This window comes from Ranitomeya variabilis, chromosome 3 (assembly GCF_051348905.1).
Source record: "Ranitomeya variabilis isolate aRanVar5 chromosome 3, aRanVar5.hap1, whole genome shotgun sequence".
In the NCBI taxonomy this organism is placed as follows: Eukaryota; Metazoa; Chordata; class Amphibia; order Anura; family Dendrobatidae; genus Ranitomeya; species Ranitomeya variabilis.
The window spans coordinates 251,696,900-251,721,482 of NC_135234.1; the positions used below are offsets into that span (position 1 = coordinate 251,696,900).

Genomic DNA, 24,583 nt, shown 5'->3' on the forward strand with positions numbered 1-24,583 from the left:
CGTTATGCTTTGCTCCAGAGACCGGCAGGACAGCTAATTGCAAGTTACCTGTCCACCCCTACATCCAGGAGGCACGGTGGCAACCTTTGGAGGCCGGGGCATGCTAGAGTCCCTATAAACAGCCTCAAGCCACCATTCATACGGGTTTGTCCTATCCTATATGGGGGACAGAGAGAGAGACATTACATCTGTGAGGACCTTATGTGAAGCCTTAGGCAGTAAGGGACTACACCACTGCAGCGCAAGGGAAGGCTACTGATTTCCACCTGGATAAGGGAACTCCGGACTTGCCTCCAAACTGGCCGGACTCTGCCTGCCCTGTGATCTGGTGCCCTGGACTGTGGATGCTGAAGTCTTCAGTAAAGGTAAAGAGACTGCAACCTTGTGTCCTCGTTCTTCACTGTGCCTCTCACCATCCACCATCTACACACTGGGAAGCCCTGGGGACACACTTCACCTGTGGGAAGGTATACCATCTAGCTGCCATAACATCACCCCAGTGGACCCCTTAAAGCAGCGTCGGTCACCCTGACTGAATACCACAGGTGGCGTCACGAACACAAACTTTATCCCTTTAAAGACGTTTCCCTTTTACATGGACGTCCCAGAGCCATGGACCGGGTCAGCCACCATGACATCCCCCCTGTGAACCGAAGGACCCGGTACCGAGTACCCCACGGCCCCATGGGGGTGATCCACACTCACAGTTAAATGGAATCTGCGAGCAGGATGTCCCCCACTAACCTATTTACACAGTATGTGCATTTACCTCTATTATACACAAGCCCAGTAAATCTTTACTTGGCCAATCCGTTCCTCCATTACTGAGAGATCAGTGTTTGAATTAATATGGAATTTAGGCTAAAGAGCTACTGTAGATCTGAAGCGTCTGTCACTCCAGCTCTCTCCCTTGGCCTCATCATCTGGACTGACAGCCTCTATGCTGTGTAGCTTCAGGCAAAGTAGTTGTCGTTCATGCAGAAGAAAAAAATGCAGTATATGCACTACATGTGAACACAACCTCAGACTTACATTTTTATTAAAAAAAAAAAAGGTTTAAAAAAGAAAAAATGTTAACCATGCCATTTAATGATCACTGTAAATCCATTCACGGCAGGGCTGCGGAGTTGGGCAGCAAAATCTCAAGACTCCTCAAATTCCCTGCCTCACTACTGAGCATGTGCATAAAGTCCAGCACAGATTCATCTAAACTAAAAGCCTAGATCCTTAGATCAGGAACAGACATTTATAGGACATTTCATAACTTTCCCAAATTCTGATGAAAACATTTATGGTATGTGCACACATTGCGGATTTTGTGTGGATTTCTTCTTTTTATATATGTTTTGTGCTTGTTACTGCGTTGTAATTTTTTTTCTTCATTTAAAAAATGTCATTATTGTAATTTTTTTCCTTTCACCCATGACAGCACCTGTGAGAGGCTGCACCTATAAGGACGGGAAACCTACAAGATGAAGTCTCTCATACCATTAGTGGTTTTCCTACCTAAGGCCGGGGTCACATGTGCGTGAGTCTCGCGCATCAATACCCGTCACTGCCGCATGGAGCCGCACGCTCCGGTCCTGAGTGCCGGTGGCAGTGCCGGGTATTGATGCGTGAGCTTCTCGCATTGCACACACAAGTGTGACCCTGACTTAGAGGGAACCTACCAGATTTTTTTTTCCTCTGTAAAAAAAAAGAACCAGACTTTTAGTTTACTCCCAGAAAACAGATTGAAAGAAATGCCCTGGCGTACATGTGTGACATATACAGTTGTGGCCAAAAGTATTCACACCCCTGCAATTCTGTCAGATAATACTCAGTTTCTTCCTGAAAATGATGGCAAACACAAATTCTTTGGTATTATTATCTTCATTTAGTTTGTCTTAAATGAAAAAAACACAAAAATAATTGTCCTAAAGCCAAATTGGATATAATTCCACACCAAACATAAAAAAGGGGGTGGACAAAAGTATTGGCACTGTTCGAAAAATCATGTGATGCTTCTCTAATTTGTGTAATTAACAGCACCTGTAACTTACCTGTGGCACCTAACAGGTGTTGGCAATAACTAAATCACACTTGCAGCCAGTTGACATGGATTAAAGTTGACTCAACCTCTGTCCTGTGTCCTTGTGTGTACCACATTGAGCATGGAGAAAAGAAAGAAGACCAAAGAACTGTCTGAGGACTTAAGAAACCAAATTGTGTGGAAGCATGAGCAATCTCAAGGCTACAAGTCCATCTCCAAAGACCTGAATGTTCCTGTGTCTACCATGCACAGTGTCATCAAGAAGTTTAAAACCCATGGCACTGTGGCTAACCTCCCTAGATGTGGACGGAAAAGAAAAATTGACGTTCAACGCAAGATTGTGCGGATGTTGGATAAAGAACCTCGACTAACATCCCAACAAGTTCAAGCTGCCCTGCAGTCCGAGGGTACAACAGTGTCAACCCGTACTATCCATCGGCGTCTGAATGAAAAGGGACTGTATGGTAGGAGACCCAGGAAGACCCCACTTCTTACCCCGAGACATAAAAAAACCAGGCTGGAGTTTGCCAAAACTTACCTGAAAAAGCCTAAAACGTTTTGGAAGAATGTTCTCTGGTCAGATGAGACAAAAGTAGAGCTTTTTGGGCAAAGGCATCAACATAGAGTTTACAGGAGAAAAAGAGGCATTCAAAGAAAAGAACACGGTCCCTACAGTCAAACATGGTGGAGGTTCCCTGATGTTTTGGGGTTGCTTTGCTGCCTCTGGCACTGGACTGCTTGACCGTGTGCATGGCATTATGAAGCCTGAAGACTACCAACAAATTTTGCAGCATAATGTAGGGCCCAGTGTGGGAAAGCTGGGTCTCCCTCAGAGGTCATGGGTCTTCCAGCAGGATAATGACCCAAAACACACTTCAAAAAGCACTAGAAAATGGTTTGAGAGAAAGCACTGGAGACTTCTAAGGTGGCCAGCAATGAGTCCAGACCTGAATCCCATAGAACACCTGTGGAGAGATCTAAAAATGGCAGTTTGGAGAAGGCGCCCTTCAAATATCAGGGACCTGGAGCAGTTTGCCAAAGAAGAATGGTCTAAAATTCCAGCAGAGCATTGTAGGAAACTCATTGATGGTTACCGGAAGTGGTTGGTCGCAGTTATTTTGGCTAAAGGTTGTGCAACCAAGTATTAGGCTGAGGGTGCCAATACTTTTTCTGGCCCTTTTTGAAGTTTTGTGTGAAATGATCAATGTTTTGCTTTTTGCTTCATTCTCTTTTGTGTTTTTTCATTTAAGACAAATTAAATGAAGATAATAATACCAAAGAATTTGTGTTTGCAATCATTTTCAGGAAGAAAGTGAGAATTATCTGACAGAATTGCAGGGGTGTCAATACTTTTGGCCATGACTGTACATCTGCCTGTAAAGAAGAATGCACTGCACATCCTAGCAGAGAAAAGGCCCCTGTGCTGACAGCGCAGCCTGTGGCTCATCGCTACTGCTTCTGCCTCCGCTACTACAGGCGGAGGAGAATGGGAGTTTGAATCCTGGGGAGATCAGACCTCAAGAGCATAACTAAAATGAATGTAAGCGTGTACAGAGCACAGATTTTTATGTGACCCCACCACCACCCCTGTACATCTGTGCGCCCCTGATCTCCCACTATGCACCCTCGGAACCCCCCTCCTCCACACACCTATCTCATGCCGCCGGTGTGCCCCTGAACCCATTCTGTAACCCCCCATACATTGTGTACCCCAGTACTGCCAAGGACCTTCCTGTAATGGCTCCATTCTAGTAGTCGGCCCTATAGTGTGCTGCCTACAGGAGACCCCCTCCTATCCTCCTTCCCTGCAGTGTGCACGCATGCGCTGACAGCAGCGTCCGCTATTGACTCGTGGGGGGCAGCGTTAGGACCCAGGAGGCTGCGGAGCGCGTCTCCAGCGGAAGCCATAAAGCACAAAGCGCGGAGCTCACTTCCTATCCTCCGGGAGGCAGGATGGCAGCGCTGCTGGTGGAAGATGTGGCCACCGCTTCCAGTTACCGCGAGTTCCAGCTGGAGCACTTTCACCTGGACCTGCAGGTGGACATGGAGGCCAAGAAGCTGCGGGGCTGGGAGAGGCTGGAGCTGCGCGTGCTCTCTGAGGCCACTGAGCTCCGGCTGGACTCCTTCCCCAGCCTGCAAGTCCTGCGCGTGTGGCTGGAGGCGGCTGCCGGGCAGCGCAAGGAGCTGTCCTGGGAGGAGAAGCCCTTCACCAGCTATGGCAGCGCCCTGGTCATCGGACTGCCCGAGGCTGGCAGCGCCGGAGCGCACCTTGTGGTCGGTGTGGAGTATGAGGTCGGGGACAACCCTGGGGTGAGAGCTTCTGTGCTGCGCCATGTGTATTGTCCTGCTGTAGCCTCACACTGGGGTCTGCACCTAACGTGTGCCCCCTGCTTGCCCCATGTAGGGTCTGCACCTAACGTGTGCCCGCTGCTTGCCCCATGTAGGGTCTGCACCTAACGTGTGCCCGCTGCTTGCCCCATGTAGGGTCTGCACCTAACGTGTGCCCCCTGCTTGCCCCATGTAGGGTCTGCACCTAACGTGTGCCCGCTGCTTGCCCCATGTAGGGTCTGCACCTAACGTGTGCCCGCTGCTTGCCCCATGTAGGGGTCTGCACCTAACCTGTGCCCCCTGCTTGCCCCATGTAGGGTCTGCACCTAACGTGTGCCCGCTGCTTGCCCCATGTAGGGGTCTGCACCTAACGTGTGCCCGCTGCTTGCCCCATGTAGGGTCTGCACCTAACGTGTGCCCGCTGCTTGCCCCATGTAGGGGTCTGCACCTAACCTGTGCCTGCTGCTTGCACCATGAAGGGCTCACATCTAACCTTTGCCCTCTCCTTGCACCATATACTGTGACTCTCGGCACTTTTGCTGATTTGACTCCTCAGTGAGCTGGTTCTGTTATTTATTTCTCTTTACAATGTGGCTGTAGATCATTGACGAGCAGTTGGAGGGTACAAATAAACACGTCTTTAGTTATTATCTCGCTACTTAAGATTACGCTATTAGAAGCACATAGTTACCTCAGAGCCCGTTCAGGCCGCATTCAGCTCAGTGTTTTACATCAGTGATTGTTCCATTTCTTGTGTTGGCTTACAATCAGAGGAAAAGTATAATAGAAACATGTTTTTCACCCTCTCCTGGTTCTGGCTTACAGATACTGATGTGTGAACACCGATATTGACTGCTTCGGCCGGCGGTCTGTGTATGGGGGTGCCGGCTGATTGGTGGTTGAGAGAAATGTCAATTAGATAGATCAGATTTTGGACTGTCGGTCGCATTGTTCTCCCAGAGACAAGCAGACGGCCAAGTGAGCGTTCCTGTATGTGAAAGTGATGGCTGTTGGTTGAAGGATCAGCCGAAACGCTCTTCTGCTGACAGCCATGTTCTTGTATGGCCAAACCCTTCCCCTCCATAGATCTATATTACATGGAGAGCAGAACGTCGTACTACAGCCTGATGTTTCCAGATAGCGGACGTACTAGCACCTTACCTTAGTGCTACTTTGCACTCCACGGTTTCTCTACGCAGGTTTCCACCAGGAGCACTCTGAGAATGAGGTTATTTGTGACTGATCTCTCCCGCACACAGTGGTATAAAAATATGGAGCCCGATTAATGAAGGCCTTTTCGTCAGATTGTAAAATGTCATTAACTGTTGTGGAGGCGCACCGCACTTGTGAGATTTGCTGAAATCATTAAAGGCCCCGTCTCACATAGCGAGATCGCTAGCGAGATCGCTGCTGAGTCACAAGTTTTGTGACGCAACAGCGACCTCAGTAGCGATCTCGCTATGTGTGACACGTACCAGCGATCAGGCCCCTGCTGCGAGATCGCTGGTCGTGTCAGAATGGCCTGGACCTTTTTTTGGTCGTTGAGGTCCCGCTGACATCGCTGAATCGGTGTGTGTGACACCGATCCAGCGATGTCTTCACTGGTAACCAGGGTAAACATCGGGTTACTAAGAGCAGGGCCGCGCTTAGTAACCCGATGTTTACCCTGGTTACCAGCGTAAATGTAAAAACAAACAAACAGTACATACTCACCATCTGTTGCCCGTCAGGTCCCTTGGCGTCTGCTTCCTGCTCTGACTGCCGCCGTAAAGTGAGAGCACAGCAGTGACGTCACCGCTGCGCTCTGCTCTCACTGTACGGCGGCTCAGTCAGAGCGGGAAGCAGACGGCAAGGGACCTGACGGGCAACAGATGGTGAGTATGTAGTGTTTTTTTTTTTTTTACATTTACGCTGGTAACCAGGGTAAACATCGGGTTACTAAGCGCGGCCCTGCGCTTAGTAACCCGATGTTTACCCTGGTTACCCGGGTGCTGCAGGGGGACTTCGGCATCGTTGAAGACAGTTTCAACGATGCCGAAGTCGTTCCCCTGATCGTTGGTCGCTGGAGAGAGCGGTCTGTGTGACAGCTCCCCAGCGACCACACAGCGACGCTGCAGCGATCAGCATCGTTGTCTGTATCGCTGCAGCGTCGCTGTGTGAGACGGGGCCTTAAGTGGCACATGCCTCCTAATGATTTAGGCACAGATTGGAGCAGCCGGTGATTGGCTGCAGGGTTTGTGACAACACACTGTTACACGATCGTCGGGAGAGACAGTGCCAGCATCGGCACCACAGGTGAGTATGTATTTTAAAAGGAGGACACTTCTGGGTTAAGAAGGGGCGGTCTGAGTACTGCCAATCCTTTTATGTGTATGGTGAGTATTATATAGTCGCCTACCGCTTCCTTCTCCGGGCTCCAGCGCTTATTGCCGATCTGAGCCGACTACAGTGTGCACTGAACGAGGGTCCCTGACGCTTCGTTGTATGGAAGGGGCAGCGACCGTGACCGCAGCCTCTGCCCCATGATGACTCTTCCAGCATGCACTGGGATTCTCAAATGAAGCATCATCACAAAGGGATTAAGGAAAAAAAATAGAATAGCCGTTAGATAATGTAGTTGGGGAACAGTAGAGAAGTTTTAATGCAATGATGTTAGAAAATAGTTTCAGATTATAGCATCAATTGGGGATCTAGAATGAAAATTGCCTTGCATTTGGACCACCCTTTTAATACACTCACTACACATATTTAATGAGAAAATATGCATGGGAAGACCGCTTTTAGTTACTGTATATCAGTGCTATACGTTTGCAGGAGTGCGCTGCTAGTTGGTTCCAGTTGCTAAATGGGGTATGTTGTAAAATGGCACTGTGTGATCTGTACCTGGAGATTGATGTGTTTTTTGTTTTTTTCCAATGTAAAATGATTATAGTATCAGGTTACTTGATGTAATATATATTTGTTTCTTATTTTTCTAGGTATGTTGGTTAGAACCTGAACAGACTGCTGGAAAGAAGAAGCCCTACTTGTATACACAGGGTCAGGCTGTTTTAAATCGCTGCTTTTTCCCTTGTTTTGATACACCTGCTGTTAAATGCACATATTCTGCAGATGTCAAGGCAAGTATGTAGTGAAAATACTGTAGGTAGATGTGTGTCGGTATAGATTTCTATTTCTTTACTCATTCTTTTCACCATATTATAATGGCTCATGCTCTGTGATGTTTCTTCTTGAAATATGTATGTTACACTATCAACCCAGGAAGGGAGCTAAAAGTGGAATATAGAAACCCAGGATCATGCAGCCAGGGAGAGGTATGCACTGCGCAAACATGTACACTTAGTATTCTTATATAATGGCTCTCTATTGGCCGGGGTCACACCAGCAAGGAATACGGACGAGTGCTATGTGATAAAACATTGCACAGCATTCGGACCAGTATTCCTACATGGGGCAGCTCCCATCAGCGTGTTTTTTTTTTTTTTTTTTCTTTGCTCAGCCGTTTTCAATGTGCGAGTGAAATAGCAGCATGCTGCAATTGTCACAGACACTCGGCCAAGTCTCGGCTCACTCGCACCCATATAAGCCTATGGGTGCGAGTGAGACAACGCACATCACTCGGATATCATCCAAATGATGTGCAATATACGCTGACCCGGCAATGGAGAAGATGGAGAAATTCGTTTCTCCGCCTCCTCCGCAGCTGTGCTCTGATCCACTCTGTGCGAGAGGCTCGGAGCACAGACACATGACACTCGGCTCCCACTCCCAGCAGAGCAGGAGCCGAGGGTCATTAGCATATCCCATCCGATGCCATAGGCTCATCTGACTCCGGCCATATTCTAAGGCCATGTTCACATGTTGAATTTTTTATCAATATGCACATTACAAGCTGTTTTACTGTACCAGCAAAGTCTGAGATTTCAGAGATCTCATGCGCACAGTGTGTGTTTTTTTTTTTTTTTTTTTTTTAGTGTGAAACAAAGCAGGTACAGCAGTATGTGAAACTCATTTAATTTTTTTTATTTTATTTTTTTTCTCAAGTTTAAACCAAAATGTCTTGGTGTCCTAACCCGAGAATTGGTACAATTTAATGAAAGTAGGGATGAGCTAAAGTGAACTGGTAGGCCATTGAATTGCTCAATCTGTATGTGTTGCATAGAACAATGCCTGACCATCTCAATGGCCCTGACCAATGTGTGAAAGTAAAGTTTCCTCCTTTACAAAATAGACTGTCCATGTCTTAGGGTATGTACACACGTTGCGCATTTTGCTACGGATTCATAGCAGATTTCCCTGAGTTTGCAGTATCATGTAAACCTATAGAAAACAAAATCCACAGTGCACATGCTGCGGAAAATACAGCGCGGAAACGTAGCATTGTGTATTCTGCAGCATGTCAATTATTTATGCGGATTCCACAGTGGTTTACACCTGCTCCATAATAGGAATCCGCAGAGGTAAAACCACAGGTGGAATCCACAAAAAAAATGTGTTAAATCCGCGGTAATTGCGCAGGAAATCTGCAGTGCAGTTTGCCTGTGGATTTACCAAAATCAGTCTGGAAAAATCTGCAGCGTGATCTGCAGCGTGTGCACATACCCTTAGGTAAACTATTCCCTGCCAATTCAACTCTCCCCGCTGTTACATTTGCAATTATTATTTTTTTTTTCCATTAACTTTTGTTCAGAATAGTCACTATTTTTTCAGACATAAAACAAATCTTTTTTCCACTAAATTTGGTCAATGTGCCCTTTTATGGTTTACCATATGTCTTGCATTGGTGGCCTAATAACTTTCATTGTTCATGCATGTACGGTGAAAGCAAAGCAGAACTTTAGGATCCTAAAGAGCCAACAAAATAAATATATATATATATATATATATATATATATATATATATATATATATATATATATATATATATATATATATTATAATTTTTTTATTTTGTTTCAAGAAATCAGGTTTGGCTACTTTCACACTTCTGTCTTTTGTCCTCCGTCACAATCCGTAGTTATGGGCAAAAAACGGATCCTACAAATGTTATTGCAGGATGCATTTTTTGCCCATAGACTTGTATTAGCGACGGATGGGCACGCGTCACATCCGTCGTGCGACGTATCCGTCTTGTTTTGGAGACTGCGTCGCACAAAAAAAAAACCGTTGCTTGTAACGTTTTTTTGTGCGACGTGTCCGCCATTTCCGACCGCACATGCGTGGCCGGAACTCCGCCCCCTCCTCCCCGCTCATCACAATGGGCAGCGGATGCGTTGTAAAACTGCATCCGCTGCCCACGTTGTGCTAAATTTAGCACAACGTCCGTCGGGCCAACGGTTTGCGACGGCCCCATACCGACGGAAGTGTGAAAGTAGCCTAAGCCTGCAAAAAAAAAAAAAAGCGTCAAAAAAGCAACATGTGAACATAGCCTGTCACTGCAGACTTGGAGTCTCTTCACGAAAGTACAGGAATGATCAGATTTAAGGGAACAACCATTTAACAATTGAAGCAGCTATCCAGGTGTTAACATGAATTTTTTTTATTTTTTTTTATTTTGTTAAAATGGCAAAAGACATTTCTCATCTGAGTGTGTGTTTAGTGCTGACACTGCTGTGTAAGTTCTGCATGTGACTGCTGGGGATAGTTTCTAATTGTGGCTGTAAGTTCCTGTTCTTCCCTATCCAGCCCGGAAGTCTTTATATAATGACCGCTGAGTACTGGCCTGAACGCCTTCTCAGTTTCTACAACCCTGGTCACCCCTTAGTTTGCTGCCTCTTTTTAAAGGGGACCTTTCACTAGTGTGCACTTATTAAAATGACACATTATGGAATAATGGCTGCAGTGCTGAATAAAATGTAGTTTATTTTTTAATTTCTCTTCTCCGTGGCAAAGATATTAGCTGGTAGAGTTTAGGTTATAGTTTTTTTGTTGAGCCCAGCTGGATGTTAGAGATTTTTCTCTCGGGGTGAGGTGGGGGGTGTATTTCATTCCCTGTATGGCTTTGACCAATCATAAGCAGTCAGCAACATACGTGGGGGAATAAAATGATGTCCCCACATTTGCTCAGGGAAGGTGTAGGGAGTCTGATATCACTGCAGAGTAGTTACAAGTGCTGGGAGTAGAGTATAGATGAGCGTTCATCTCACAGCAGTCAGTGTGGGGAGGGACATTACAGTAGAGCTGTGCTTTGTCCAACACACAGGCCATCCCTGCATGTGGTGTGACTGTCACACAGCCGCGACACACGCGCAGCTGATCATCGGGAGCGCTCCAGGTATCCGGGTCCCCGATGCAGCTCTTCAGTAAGTGCTATAGCTGTTTGGATAAGGAGTATTCGCTCATCCCTAGTGCTTACCTGTTTCATGTAAACTTCGAAGGCTAACTTGGTCATTGAGTCACATTAAAATAAAACCCAACAATTCTGTGAAAGGATACATGCTTAGATAATGGTTGATTGTACTTTCAGAAACCCTTGTATCACGCACATTAGAAAATGCAAGATAGGTGTGGAAGGGCTAAATATCACCCATACCCTACACCAGAGCCTGCAATTATAGCAGTGTCCTATGCCATGCTTCAAAACTAATTTGGCCCCCAGGTAAAACAAGAATGCAAAATTTAGACACTAGACCCAACCTTTTTCCGCCATACAGTGAGGAAAATAAGTACTTGATACACTGCCGATTTTGCACAAAGAATGGAGAGGTCTGTAATTTTTATTGTAGTTACACTTTAACTGTGAGAGACAGAATCTAAAAATCAAAAAAATCACATTGTATGACTCTTAAATAATGAAATAGCATTTTATTGCATGAAATTAGTTTCATACAGTAGAAAAACAGAAAATAAAATTTTGGTACAGAAACTTTTGTTTGCAATTAGAGGTCAGACGTTTCCTGTAGTTCTTGACCAAGTTTGCGCACACTGCAGGAGGGATTTTGGCCCACTCCTCCATACAGATCTTCTCCAGATGTTTCGGTGCTGGGCAACTTTGAGTTTCAGCTCCCTCCAAAGATTTTCTATTGGGTACAGGACTGGAGACTGGCTAGGCCACTGCAGCACCTTGAAATGCTTCTTACGGAGCCACTTCTTAGTTGCCTAGGCTGTATGTGTGTTTAGGGCCACTGTCCTGCTGGAAGACTCGGCCAAGACTCCTCTTCAATGCTCTTAATGATTGAAGGAGGGTTTTTGCCCAAAATCCGGCAATACATGGGCCCCATCCATTTTCCCTTCAATAAGGTGCAGTCGTCCTGTCCCCTTTGCAGAAAAGCACCCCCCCAAAGTATGTTTTTTTTTTTTTTTTTTTCCCACCATGCTTCACAGTTGGGACGGTGTTCTTGGGCTTGTACTCATCATTCTCCTTCCTCCAAACACAGCAAGTGGAGTTGATACCAAAAAGTTCTGATTGTCTCGCCTAACCACGTAGCCTTCTCTCATGCGTCCTCTGGATCATTCAGATGGTTATTGGTGAACTGCTTACGGGCATGGGCATGTGCTGGTGTGAGTAGGGGGACTTTGCCAGCCCTGCAGAACTTTAATCCATGACTGCGTAGTGTGTTACTAACAGTAATATTTGATACTGTGGACCAACTCTCTTCAGGTCACTGTCCCAGTCCTCCCATGTAGTTCTGGGCTGATTCCTGACCTTTCTCAGAATCATCCTCACCCCATGAGGTGAGATCCTGCATGGGGCCCCAGACCAAGGAAGATTGTCAGTCTTGTGTTTCTTCCATTTTCTAATAATTGTGCCAACAGTTGTTGCCTTGTTACCAAGCTGCTTACCTATTGTCCTGTAGCCCATCCCAGCCTTGTGCAGGTCTACAATATTGTCCCTGGTGTCCTAAGGTAGCTCTTTGGTCTTAGCCATGGTGGAGAGTTGGATTGTGATTGATTGAGTTTGTGGACAGGTGTCTCTTATACAGGTAATGAGTTCAAGCGGGTGCTATTATTATTATTATTATTATTATTATTATTTATATAGCACCATTAATTCCATAGTGCTGTACATGAGAAGGGGTTACATCAAAATACAAATATGACTTACAGTAAGCAAACTAACAATGACAGACTGATAGAGGGGAGAGGCTAAAGGTACCTTCACACGAAGTGACGCTGCAGCGATACAGACAACGATGCTGATCGCTGCAGCGTCGCTGTTTGGTCGCTGGAGAGCTGTCACACAGACCGCTCTCCAGCGACCAACGATGCCGAGGTCCCCGGGTAACCAGGGTAAACATCGGGTTGCTAAGCGCAGGGCCGTGCTTAGTAACCCGATGTTTACCCTGGTTACCAGCGTAAAAGTAAAAATAACAAACAGTACATACTCACCTGCGCGTCCCCCGGCGTCCGCTTCCTGTACTGTGTGAGCGCCGGCCCTAACAGCAGAGCGGTGACGTCACCGCTGTGCTTTTACTTTCACTTTAGGGCCGGCGCTCAGTAACCCGATATTTACCCTGGTTACCAGTGTAAAACATTGCTGGTATCGTTGCTTTTGGTGTCAAACACGACGATACACGCCGGTCTGACGACCAAATAAAGTTCTGAACTTTATTCAACGACCAGCGATATCACAGCAGGATCCAGATAGCTGCTGCGTGTCAAACACAACGATATCGCTAGCCAGGACGCTGCAACGTCACGGATCGTTGTCGTTCTCGTTGTAAAGTCGTCTCGTGTGAAGGTACCTTTACATTCTACAGGTAATGAGTGAAGTGTAGGAGGGCTTCTTAAAGAAAAACTAACAGGATTGTGAGAGCCAGAATTCTTGCTGGTTGGTAGCTGATTAAATACTTCATTAAATACTTGCTTCATGCAATAAAATGCAATTTAATTAAGAAGCATACAATGTGTTTTTTTTTTTTAGATTCTTTCTCACAGTTGAAGTGTACGTAAGATAAAAAAAATAATTACTGACCTCTCCATTATTTGTAGGATGGAAGACTTGCAAAATCGGCAATGTATCACATACTGTTATTCTGACCACTGTATATCCTGAGCCCCTTTTATCTCCCCTCCAAGCAGTGCTATACTGTAGCTCACCATGATGACGGCTAACCTCTTTGCTGACCATGGCTTAATAGAATCAGTTTTCAAGCTGGGTGCCATTTAATCTCTCCCAGGAGTGCTGCTGCAATACTCTAGTTAAATTTAGTGGGGGAAGCCCACCACAGGGTGGCAGCCTGTCATGGTTTATTGCTACCCTGAAAAAACAAAACAAAAAAAAAAAAAAAGTGAAAAAGTACAAATTGCCACTGAATTAGTGAAGCTGGTGTTTTTTTTTTTTTGTTTTTTTTTTAAGTGGCATCCGTATGGAATTTGTTTTTAACATCAACTTTTACATACAGTAATTCTGTCATTTAAAGTTGGTTTTCGACGTTTATAAAGCAATCTTATATACGGATGGATGTCCTGCAGATATTTAATGTCACAAGCACCCTTTTTAGTACCTTTCATGTGGCCAAATATTAAGTTGAGGGTGCCAACAATTTTTTTGTCCTGACCATTTTTGGGGTTTATGTCCAATTTGCCTTATTTCTGTTTTTTGTGCTCCGATACACACAAAGGAAATAAACAAATTATTGCATGATTCCTTGAAACATCTGAAATGGAGCAAAGCGTAGCATCTGTACAATGTCGCTCTATTTTTTTTTCAACAATAATAAGTTTTGATCTCCCCATAACTAAATATTTTTTTTCTCTTGCATCTATGTAACAGCTAATCTGAAACACTGCCCACTAGTGGTGAAAATTTAATACTGGCATCAGTTTTGATTTACCATATTTTTTTCATTTATTTTTGGTTGTAAAGGTTCCAGATGGATTTACGGCAGTCATGAGTGCTGATGTTTGGGATTATCAAGGTTCTACTTCTACTTTTAAAATGACACATCCGATTCCTTCTTACCTTGTGGCCCTGGTTGTTGGGGATATAGTGTCTGCAGAAGTTGGACCAAGGTTAGTAATATGACTTGGGTCATAAAATATTTTTTGTTTAATCTGCATTTTTTTTTGCTTTCTAATTGTAATCCTTTTTAGTGTGTAAATGTTGCAAATCTGTTTCCTCTTAGGAGCAGGGTTTGGGCAGAACCATGCCTAATTCAAGCTGCAAAAAAAGAGTATGATGGTGTCATAGAAGAATTCTTAAGTGTAGGGGAGAAACTCTTTGGGCCATATGTTTGGGGAAGGTAAGCTTTGTTTGTCAAATATTTATAAAGGGTTTTTTTATTTTATATATAAAACTCATGAAGTTGAACCACTAAATCTATCCACAATGATGACTTCTATGTTGGTGGGCATCTAACCTCATGAGACCTCATCTATCACCAGAACGGGGAGTTTTTGTCTCCCATCTAAATATAACAGCAGTGTGCATGCTCGATTAGTCATTCATTCATTCATTCATTCATTCATTCATTCCAATGGTGACCATGTGAAGGCGTATAATGGCTCCAATACACATTACGACCTCTTTCAAACGTCAGTATGTCTGGTACGTGTGATGAGTTTTCACACGTATTGGAGACCCTTACACGCACAGACACATTTTAGTGAATGGGTCTGTGCACATGTCAGTGTGTTTCAACGGGCCATGTGACCATGGGGATAATACGCTGACGCGTCCTTTTAACAGCCGCACGGGCCGCAAAACTTCCCGCACACGTGCACACACATCAGTGTGACACATACCGGTGCCTGGGAAGCAGCGGTACAGTTAGCACTGTTCCGCCGGGGCCAGGTGTTGAAGACCGCTCTCATCATTCTCCCCTGCTTGCACTGTTATCAGCGCTAGCAGGGGAGACTGTTGAGAGTTGTAATCAACTGATAGCGAGAGCAGGCGGTGTCTGATGGGACTATTACTCAAATCGGCCTACACATGCTGCCGCTAATAACAGTAATTTATAGAGCAGGCCGCAGCTGATGAATAATCTCATTAGCCACCACCTGCTCTATAAATGGGTAAATACAAAAAAAAAAGTGGCTTCTCCTGTATTTTGATAACCAGCCAGGCAAAACTGACAGCTGAGGGCTGCAACCCTCAGCTGTCAGCATTAGCAATGCTGGTCATCAAGAATAGAGTGGTCTGTTTATCTATTACTTATTTATTTTTTTAAATATATATCCAGCCCAGCAAGCAACCGATCTCCAAATTTCATAGGCCATCATACATGGGCACCAGGACCTCCTCAATAGATCCTCAGTGTCACTTCACCAATTCATTCTCTAAACATGTAGCTTATTGTTCTCCCTCTCCTGCGACCAGCCCCCTGAATGTGCTGAAGTGGGTCTCCCCCAAAGCTAACTGCATTGGTGTAGGTGTTTTCCTCATGCCAAACTCATCACCTGGGACTGCATGTGAGACCACCTGTGGAGACCTTTTTGCTGGGTCTAGGATCACCATCGACACAATGAAACTAGTTATTGGGAAAATAGTTGCTTGAGGCTCCTTAGATGCTAACTACAGTAATGGAATGATTGCTTTGCTGATTACCAGTCTTGGGTCTGGCTTTATGTATGCATAAGATCCAGCCTGCACGTCTTCCTCTGCTTACGATCACTGAATAGAAACATTGATTCCTGAGGCTGAATTTATGAGCAAGCAAATCTCTAATAGGACACAACAATAATATTGATGTAACCGGTGCTCCGTGTTGTAAAAAGTTTGCATCTTTCAGAGCATTCTGCTCTATGTGCAATGGTCCAATAGTCTTTAGTCCTTGGCCAGTTTCTCCTTCTGACCATGATAACCTTTTTACTAGTTGTCTGTCTCTGATGTGGAACATCACCGTCCCAGATACAAATATAGTTCACTACACCAAATTCAATAGCAAATACACCAAATTCAGACTTTACATAGAATCGCATTCAACACAGAACTGCCAATTGCTAATTAGAAAAGGGAACAGAACCAAGCATACTACGTAGCTACAGGAACAAATGTAAGCATGCCAAGAACAGAACCAGACTGGAGAAGAAAAAGTATGTGCCTTAGAAACTGCTTATTCTCCTTGTAGTTTTGCCTATCTCAAACAGCATGTTGGACAGTGAGGCGCTCTTTGTTTACCACCTTCTTATAAACACATTTGGAAACTTTTTTTTTTCTTCTATGACAAGATTCTGACGTAGTATTGGGATTCGGCTGTTTTCAGACGCTTTGCGCTGCGAGTATGAAAACAGCCAAATCTTACCAATACTTTCCCCAATGTTACAATTCCACATGTTTGAGTCAGTGTGAAATCCCACAAATGTCCTAGACAATACCTTAGAGCAGGGGTGGGGAATCTTTTTTTTTTTTTCTTTTTTTTTTTCTTTCTGCTAAGGGCCATTTTGATATTTATACCGTCCTTTGTGGGTAGCGTTTGTATGGCCCCCGAAGTGGCACTGGTTTCAGGACATAATCTATCATTACATGCCCTTCAGTGTTCAGTAATGAACACTGCGTGTGTGTGCTAAGGCTACTTTCACACGAGCGTCGGTACGGGGCCGTCGCCATGCGTCGGCCCGACGCATGCTGTGAAATATAAGCACAACGGGGGCAGCGGATGCAGTTTTTCAACGCATCCACTGCCCCATTGTAATGTCCGGGGAGGAGGGGGCGGAGTTCCGGCCGCGCATGCACAGTCGGAAATGGCGGACACGACGCACAAAAAAAGTTACGTGTAACATTTTTTGTGCCGACTTTCCACCAAAACACGACGCATCCGTCGCACGACGGATGCGACGTGTGGCCATGCGTCACTAATGTAAGTCTATGGGGAAAAAACGCATCCTGCAGACAACTTTGCAGGATGCGTTTTTTTCTCCTAAACGACGCATTGCGACATATTCCAAACGACGCTAGTGTGAAAGTAGCCTAAGGCTACTTTCACACTAGCGTTAACTGCAATACGTCGCAATGCGCCGTTTTGCCGAAAAAACGCATCCTGCAAAAGTGCTTGCAGGATGCGTTTTTTCTGCATTGACTAACATTAGCGATGCATTTGCGACACATTGACACACGTCGCAACCGTCGTGCGACGGTTGCGCCGTGTTGTGGCGGACTGTCGGGAGCAAAAAACGTTACATGTAACGTTTTTTGCTCCCGACGGTCCGCTTTTTCCGACCGCGCATGCGCGGCCGGAACTCCGCCCCCTCCTCCACGCACTTCCCCGCACCTCACAAAATGGGGCAGCGGATGCGCTGGAAAAATGCATCCGCTGCCCCCGTTGTGCGGCGCAGAGAACGCTAGCGTCGGTAACCTCGGCCCGGCGCACTGCGACGGACCGAGCCCGACGCTAGTGTGAAAGTAGCCTAACAGAGCAAGAAGAAATTATTGAGCTGGTGGCAATCAAAATACAGTTCCCTGCCCAAGAATGCGGTCCCTGAGAATCTACTTGGGGGCCTGATAAAAGGTCATCGAGGGCCGTAAAGGGCCTGAGGTTCCCCACCCCTGCCTTTTTGCGCATTCACAGGAAAAATATAGCCACCGCCAATATAATACCAACATCCATAGAAACTGCATATAATTTACATACAGTTCATACCCTTATTTGTAGAAAACCTAAACCATATAAAATTGTAGCGTGACTCTAAAATGTGCAACCCCTTTGTTAGACCTAGGTAAAGAAAGCAGACTGAAACCTTACTTTTTTGTTTGGGATTGCCTACAAGTAAATTCTTGCATCTATTACACATAATGGAGTGCTAAGTTCCAAATTTTTCATTTGAATCACAAATTTTAAAATAATCCAAATCAGTCTAATCACTGACTAAACAATGGATGTTGTCAGTATGCTGTCCGTGATTAACATTGCAATGAATAGGAGAAGCCTTGCAACTAACTTTATTCATCAGTGCAAATCGCTGATAGTAACATTGGTCAGCATATCAATCACTGATAAAATGGGATACAAAAACACTCACGTTGTGACCATTTTCTGTACACCTGAAAATTCACTCTGACTGACTGAGACCGTAGACAATCCAAACTTGAACAAACCATTTTAAACTGCACAAGAACTTATCAAAGCATTTTATGCTGTTTGATAAATTCAAGTGCTTCTTTCGACTGTTAAGGCTATGTGTACACCGTGTGTTTTCTGTGTGGAAATGGGCATAGAACACTGGGCACATGATCAGTAAATTTCCTTGAGTATTTGCAGTGCGTGTGTGTTTTTTTTTTTTTCTTCTGCAGCATGTCTATTCTATGTGCGGATTCGTAGCATTTTCCACACATTTACTTCAAATGAGTCAGTCAAATCTGCAGCAAAAATACAGGTATAAAGATGTTTGCGGATTTGCTGAGTTTTTGTTGCATTTTTTTTTACCAGCTTCCTACTGTGTTTCCCACGCTGTCATCTGTGTGATGGTGTGAGAAACACCGGCACGGTGGTTCTTATCTGCAGTAACATTACCGCCCGTAAGACCATCAATCAGAGCGCTGTGGGGTCATGCTGTCAGATGTCAGTGTGATCCATCAAAGATGCTGTGACCCGTGGTAAAAGGCTTACCGCAGGTCCGCAGGCGTGAGCTGATGAGACTACTCCTCCCTTCGGGCTATGTCTGCTGCCATTGATAAGCGAGATGGCAGGAGCCGCTGATGGGAGAAGTAGTCAGCCGGCGCCTGTGCTCACACTTAAAAAAAAAAAAAAAAAAAAAACCATGTAAAATAATTACATACATATTAAAATAAAAAAAATATACTCCCCTAATGCCTATTCCCCGATGCCCTTGTCTCCTAGAAAAAAAAAGGGGAGCATATTTTTTTTTTTTATTTTACATTAAGGCCTAGTCCCCGATATCCATGTCTCCTAGAAATAATTAAAAATAATAAAGCACCATATACTCACCTGTCCACATAATCCCGAGTGTCCGACGGCGATCTCACGTGTAGAACAGTCACTTTGGGAGATGTGACTTCTCTACCTGGCTGCCAGCGATACACTGACAGGAGGTAATCGCTCCCGAAGTGTATCACTGAACTGCCTTGAGAGCGGTCACCAGAGTTCATCAGCTCCGGTGCTCTCACTTACGGCACCACTGCTGCGTGAGAACTTTCATGTCATCGTTTTCCGTTCAGACTGTTGCTTCTTGTAAAGGTCCCCAATGAGACTAATCTGATGGTTCTGCACACTATCTTTCATAGTATTCCAAAGTTTCTGGTGATCACAGTTGAAAGCTTTGCCGTAGTCGATGAAGCAAAGATAGATCTTGTATTCTTTGGCGGTTTCCATTATCTAATGTTGGAAATTACATGTCTTGTTCCTCTTCCTTTTCTGTATCCTGCTTGTTCCTCCAGCAGATTTTTTTTCAAAGTAAGGCTGTAACAGTCTTTGTAGGATCTTCGGTAATATTTTGCTAGCATTAGGGAGGAGCACAATAGTCTGTTAGTTTCCACAATCTGTAGCATCTCCCTTTTTGGAATCTGAATAAACAGGGATCTTGTCCAGTTCTTGGGTCATTTACCAGTTGCCCATATCTGTTGACACAGGCGTGTGATGACATCAACTGCTGCTTCAGAAGATTTTATTAGCTCTATTGGAATATTGTCACAGTCTCACGTTTTGTTTTTTGACAGAATCTTTATCGCAGCAATGACTTTGTCTTTCAGGATATTCAGCTCTCTATCATTTAAAGTCTGTTTCTTCCAGCGTTAGTGAATAGAGGGGCTCTGTATACTGTTTTTCCATCTCTTCCTTGATCTGTTCTGGCTTAGTTTGTTCCCAGTGGCCTCTTTCAATATGCCCACTCTTTGTTGAAACTTTTGTCATGTTTCTTTTGATATTTAGGTATGTTTTCCTCAGATGTTCTTTCTATCTTTGTACATATCTTTTGATAAAGTTCTTAGTCTGCCGAAATAGCTCAGTAGCTTCTTCAGTAATAAGTCTTCTGAGAAGGCTCACAAGATTTCACGATGTGACTGGGAATTTGTGCTCATTCAACAAATATATAGCTTATTATGTCCACATAGTTTTGCTCATAGAGATTAAGTTACCTGGCTGCATATAGTTTTGTACCCCTGCCAACCCCACCCTTTGTATTTGTATAGGATTCCTACAGGAATGCAAGTTTCCCACCGCTCTAAAAGGGGAAAATAAACTACTGTCGTCTGGATTTTAGATTGTGAGATCCAAGGACATTGTCATTACTCAATGTTTTAAAAGCTCTGGAGCAGGGGTGGGCAATTTTGCCACGGGGCCGCATGAGAAATTGGGATGGTTTTAGAGGGCCAGACTAATATAATTACCGTATTTTTCGGACTATAAGATGCACCGGACCATAAGGCGCACCCCAAATTTGGGGTGAAAATTGCAGAAAAAAAGATTTTTTTTATAAGATGGGGGTCCGTCTTATTGTCCGAATTTACAGTATCTTACCTGAAGGCTGGCGGTGGCAGAGCAGGGTCACAGGAGGCATGGTGTCGGCAGAGATGGGGTGATGCGGTGTGGCGTGCACCTGAGCAGGGTCCCTTCCTGCTTAGGTGGGCGACGCCACGGCCTGGTGTCCATGGGGGGGTTGCAGCAGTGGTGTGGCGATGGCAGAAGTGCGGTATGGCGTGCGCAGGGTCCCTTCCACCGGTGAGGTGACGCAGCGGCCCGGAATGCAATGTGAGCAGCAGAGCCGGGTTGAATATCGGTGGCGGCGGCCATCTTCCCGAGGCCGCGCGTGCGCAGATGGAGTGCTCTGCTTCACGGGGCTTCAGGAAAATGGCCGCGGGAGGCCGCGCGTGCGCAGATGGAGATCGCGGCGGCCATTTTCCTGAAGCCGAGATCTAAATCTGAAAACTCGGCTGCCTGCGCCAGCGCAGTGTGCAAGCCTGGCTGGGATGTCAGATGGCCAGAGCTTACTGCGTCTGCGCAGTACACAGCGCAGGTGCCGGTTTTGAAACGATAACAGCGCTGAGGGGGCGGCGCCGAAAGCGCAGGAAGATTGGAGTGAGGGCAGAGAAGCTGGTCAAGATTCTACTCTGCCAACATTATCTTTCAGTTGAAAGTCATGAGACCCATCGCACACCACCCTCCCCCATACACACTGTTGGCCTTTCCAACAATAATTGTCTTCATTTGACTTTAATGTTTATGAAGGGATTTTGATTTTTTTTTATTTATTTATTTATTTTTTTTTTAATGGGTTGGGGTGAGGTGAAAACACTCAAAACAAAAGACAAATGAGACATGTAGGAACACCCACCACCAGAAAGAATGCAAGCAATCATGAGGGCTCTATTTGCCTGTATAAAATCATTTTCTGACTAATATAATTGTTTAAAGTTCAAGTAATCAATATTAAAACGTTTTTGATGGTTCTTACATTATGAAAATGGATCTAGGAAAACCTATTTTAAGTTTCTCAATAAGCTAGTAATGGGGGATAAGCTATTAACTTGGTACAAAAGACTTTGTCCGTTACAGCCCCTGCTTAATCAATTCAGAACCCAACTAAATAAAAAACAAACTCATCTCCGGGGTTCCTAGAGAGTGACTTGGCTTATTGTGTCACTTGCTGGCTGCAGCCAATGAACAGCTGCAATTTGCTTGATGACATCGAAGAAGCCGCCCTGACGGAATATTGATGAGCTGCAGCCAGTCTGCTCATTGGCTGCAGCCTGCACATGATATAAGTCACGTTATTCTGAGAACAGAGGCGCCGACAACGCTGGAATGGTGCCACTGCAGGTGGCCAGTATCCATGATCTTTATGAATTTATTAAGCAAGGTTGTCCAACACACAACCCTTTATAAGTGTCCATTTTAAAATTCTGGTCTGTAGTACATATAAATATCTGCTCTCAAATTATTTTTCTTTTTTTTTTTTCAAGGTATGATGTTTTGTTTATGCCCCCATCTTTCCCATTTGGTGGTATGGAGAATCCATGTATAACATTTGTCACCCCCTGTCTGCTAGCTGGTGATCGTTCTCTGGCTGATGTCATTATTCATGAAATATCCCACAGTTGGTTTGGAAACTTGGTGACCAATGCTCATTGGGGCGAGTTTTGGCTAAATGAGGGTTTCACCATGTACGCTCAGCGAAGGATAACCACAGAGCTCTATGGTAATTTTTTTTTTTTCTTTCTATGCATAAAAATTGTATTTTTTTTCTTTAATCTGTATGGTACATTTCATGGTGAAATTAAAGGGGTTATCCCTTTTCTGAAAATCCTGGTGCCTGGGCCTTTTTTTGTTTTTTTTCCAAATTTAACATTGTTCTTCTCACTATTCCCAGATCTAGTGCAAAGTCTTTGCCACTTCTCCCAGTGTGATATTGGCTGCAACACTGACGTTAGCGATTCCAAACGGGGCTTTCCGTTCACAAGAGTCCCTGAGCTTTGTAATGCGATTGGCTGCTGCACTGTCTGTGTGACATCAGTGTAACAGCCAATACCAGGAGCAGCAGTGGAGACTCCGCGTAGGCCTGAGGGAGGGTGTGCATACACCAGTTTATTTTTTGTAACAAACTTTGCCCATGGTTTGGATTTTTCTAAAAGTAGGGTAAAAACGCTTTAATGAAAGTCTGTCAAAGCACAGAATGTTCTAACCAAGTTCAGGTGCTTGGTGCACCCTTGGCATGAACAAACATTTAAGTGCAATTTCACTCTACCTTCGCCAATCTCTGGCTCTATAGTAAAGTCAGTGCCCAGATGACAAATAAAATGGTTATGAATAAGACCAGAAAAAGTAAGTTGCCGCTTTTAGCTCTCAAGTTGGCACTGCTGGCTATATTCTTACTAGCTATTGAACCCGTTCTACGCCCGGGTGGCGAGCATTTATATTGGTATATGGTCTCCATCCTGGTATGTGCTGTTCCCATCTTGCTCTCCCATCCTGTCATGTGCTGCTCCATCCTGCGCCCCCATCCTGTCATGTGCTGCTCCATCCTGCGCCCCCATCCTATCATGTGCTGCTCCATCCTGCGCCCCCATCCTGTCATATGCTGCTCCATCCTACACCCCCATCCTGTCATGTGTGCCCCCATTTTGTCATGTGCTGCTCCCATCCTGTGCCCCCATCCTGTCATGTGCTCCCATCCTGCGCCCCATCCTGTCATGTGCTGCTCCATCCTGCGCCCCCATCCTATCATGTGCTCCCATCCTGTCATGTGCTGCTCCCATCCTGCACCCCCATCCTGTCATGTGCTGCTCCATCCTGCGCCCCCATCCTATCATGTGTGCCCCCATTCTGTCATGTGCTGCTCCCATCCTGTGCCCCATCCTGTCATGTGCTCCCATCCTGCGCCCCATCCTGTCATGTGCTGCTCCATCCTGCGCCCCATCCTGTCATATGCTGCTCCATCCTACACCCCCATCCTGTCATGTGTGTGCCCCCATCCTGTCATGTGCTGCTCCCATCCTGCACCCCCATCCTGTTATGTGCTGCTCCCATCCTGCGCCCCCATCCTATCATGTGTGCCCCCATTCTGTCATGTGCTACTCCCATCCTGTGCCCCCATTCTGTCATGTGCTGCTCCCATCCTGTGCCCCCATCCTGTCATGTGCTCCCATCCTGCGCCCCCATCCTGTCATGTGCTGCTCCATCCTGCGCCCCCATCCTGTCATATGCTGCTCCATCCTACACCCCCATCCTGTCATGTGTGCGGCCCCATTCTGTCATGTGCTGCTCCCATCGTGCGCAATCATTCTGTCATGTGCTGCTCCCATCCTGCGCCGCCATTCTGTTGTAATGTGCTGCACCCATTCTGCCTGTTCCTGTTTCCTTTCTGCCATATGTTGCTCCCATCGTTCTCTCTCCGGCTCTACTGCCCGAGTGCGGGCGGCTGTGGGTGAGTGCGGGCGGCTGTGGGTGAGTGCGGGCGGCTGTGGGTGAGTGCGGGCGGCTGTGGGTGAGTGCGGGCGGCTGTGGGTGAGTGCGGGCGGGCGGCTGTGTGTGGCTGTGCTGGGCGCCGAGTGCTGGGGGCCTGAGCAGGCGGGGACACCGATGCGCTGTGGGGGTCAGGTGCCGGAGTCGCCGCTAGCTCAGGCCCCCGGCACTTGCTATATTTACCTGTCCCGGCGTTCCACCGATGCGCGCTGCTCCATCCTCCACATCCTCTGGCTGTGACTGTTCAGTCAGAGGGCGGCGCACATTAAGCGCGTCATTGCGCCCTCTGAACTGAACGTCACAGGGGATGTGAAGGATGGAGCAGCGCGCATCTGTGGAACGCCGGGACAGGTAAATATTGCATACTCACCCTCCTGGCTCGTCCCTGATTTTCCATTGGAGATCGCGGTGTGCGTTCAGTGCTTACGCA

The 24,583-nt window shown here is 45.8% G+C and overlaps 1 protein-coding gene across 1 annotated transcript in view; it reads left to right on the forward strand.

Moving 5' to 3' along the window:
• The first annotated feature begins 3,888 nt into the window (after positions 1–3,888).
• The window catches only part of RNPEP (arginyl aminopeptidase), a 60,059-nt gene continuing 39,364 nt past the window's right edge, over positions 3,889–24,583 (forward strand). Inside the window, exons 1-5 of the mRNA XM_077295378.1 lie at positions 3,889–4,342; positions 7,339–7,479; positions 14,169–14,314; positions 14,428–14,544; positions 22,155–22,390. Coding sequence (XP_077151493.1) covers positions 3,986–4,342; positions 7,339–7,479; positions 14,169–14,314; positions 14,428–14,544; positions 22,155–22,390 — 997 coding nt within the window. The 5' untranslated portion in view covers positions 3,889–3,985. The remainder of the gene's footprint in view (positions 4,343–7,338; positions 7,480–14,168; positions 14,315–14,427; positions 14,545–22,154; positions 22,391–24,583) is intronic.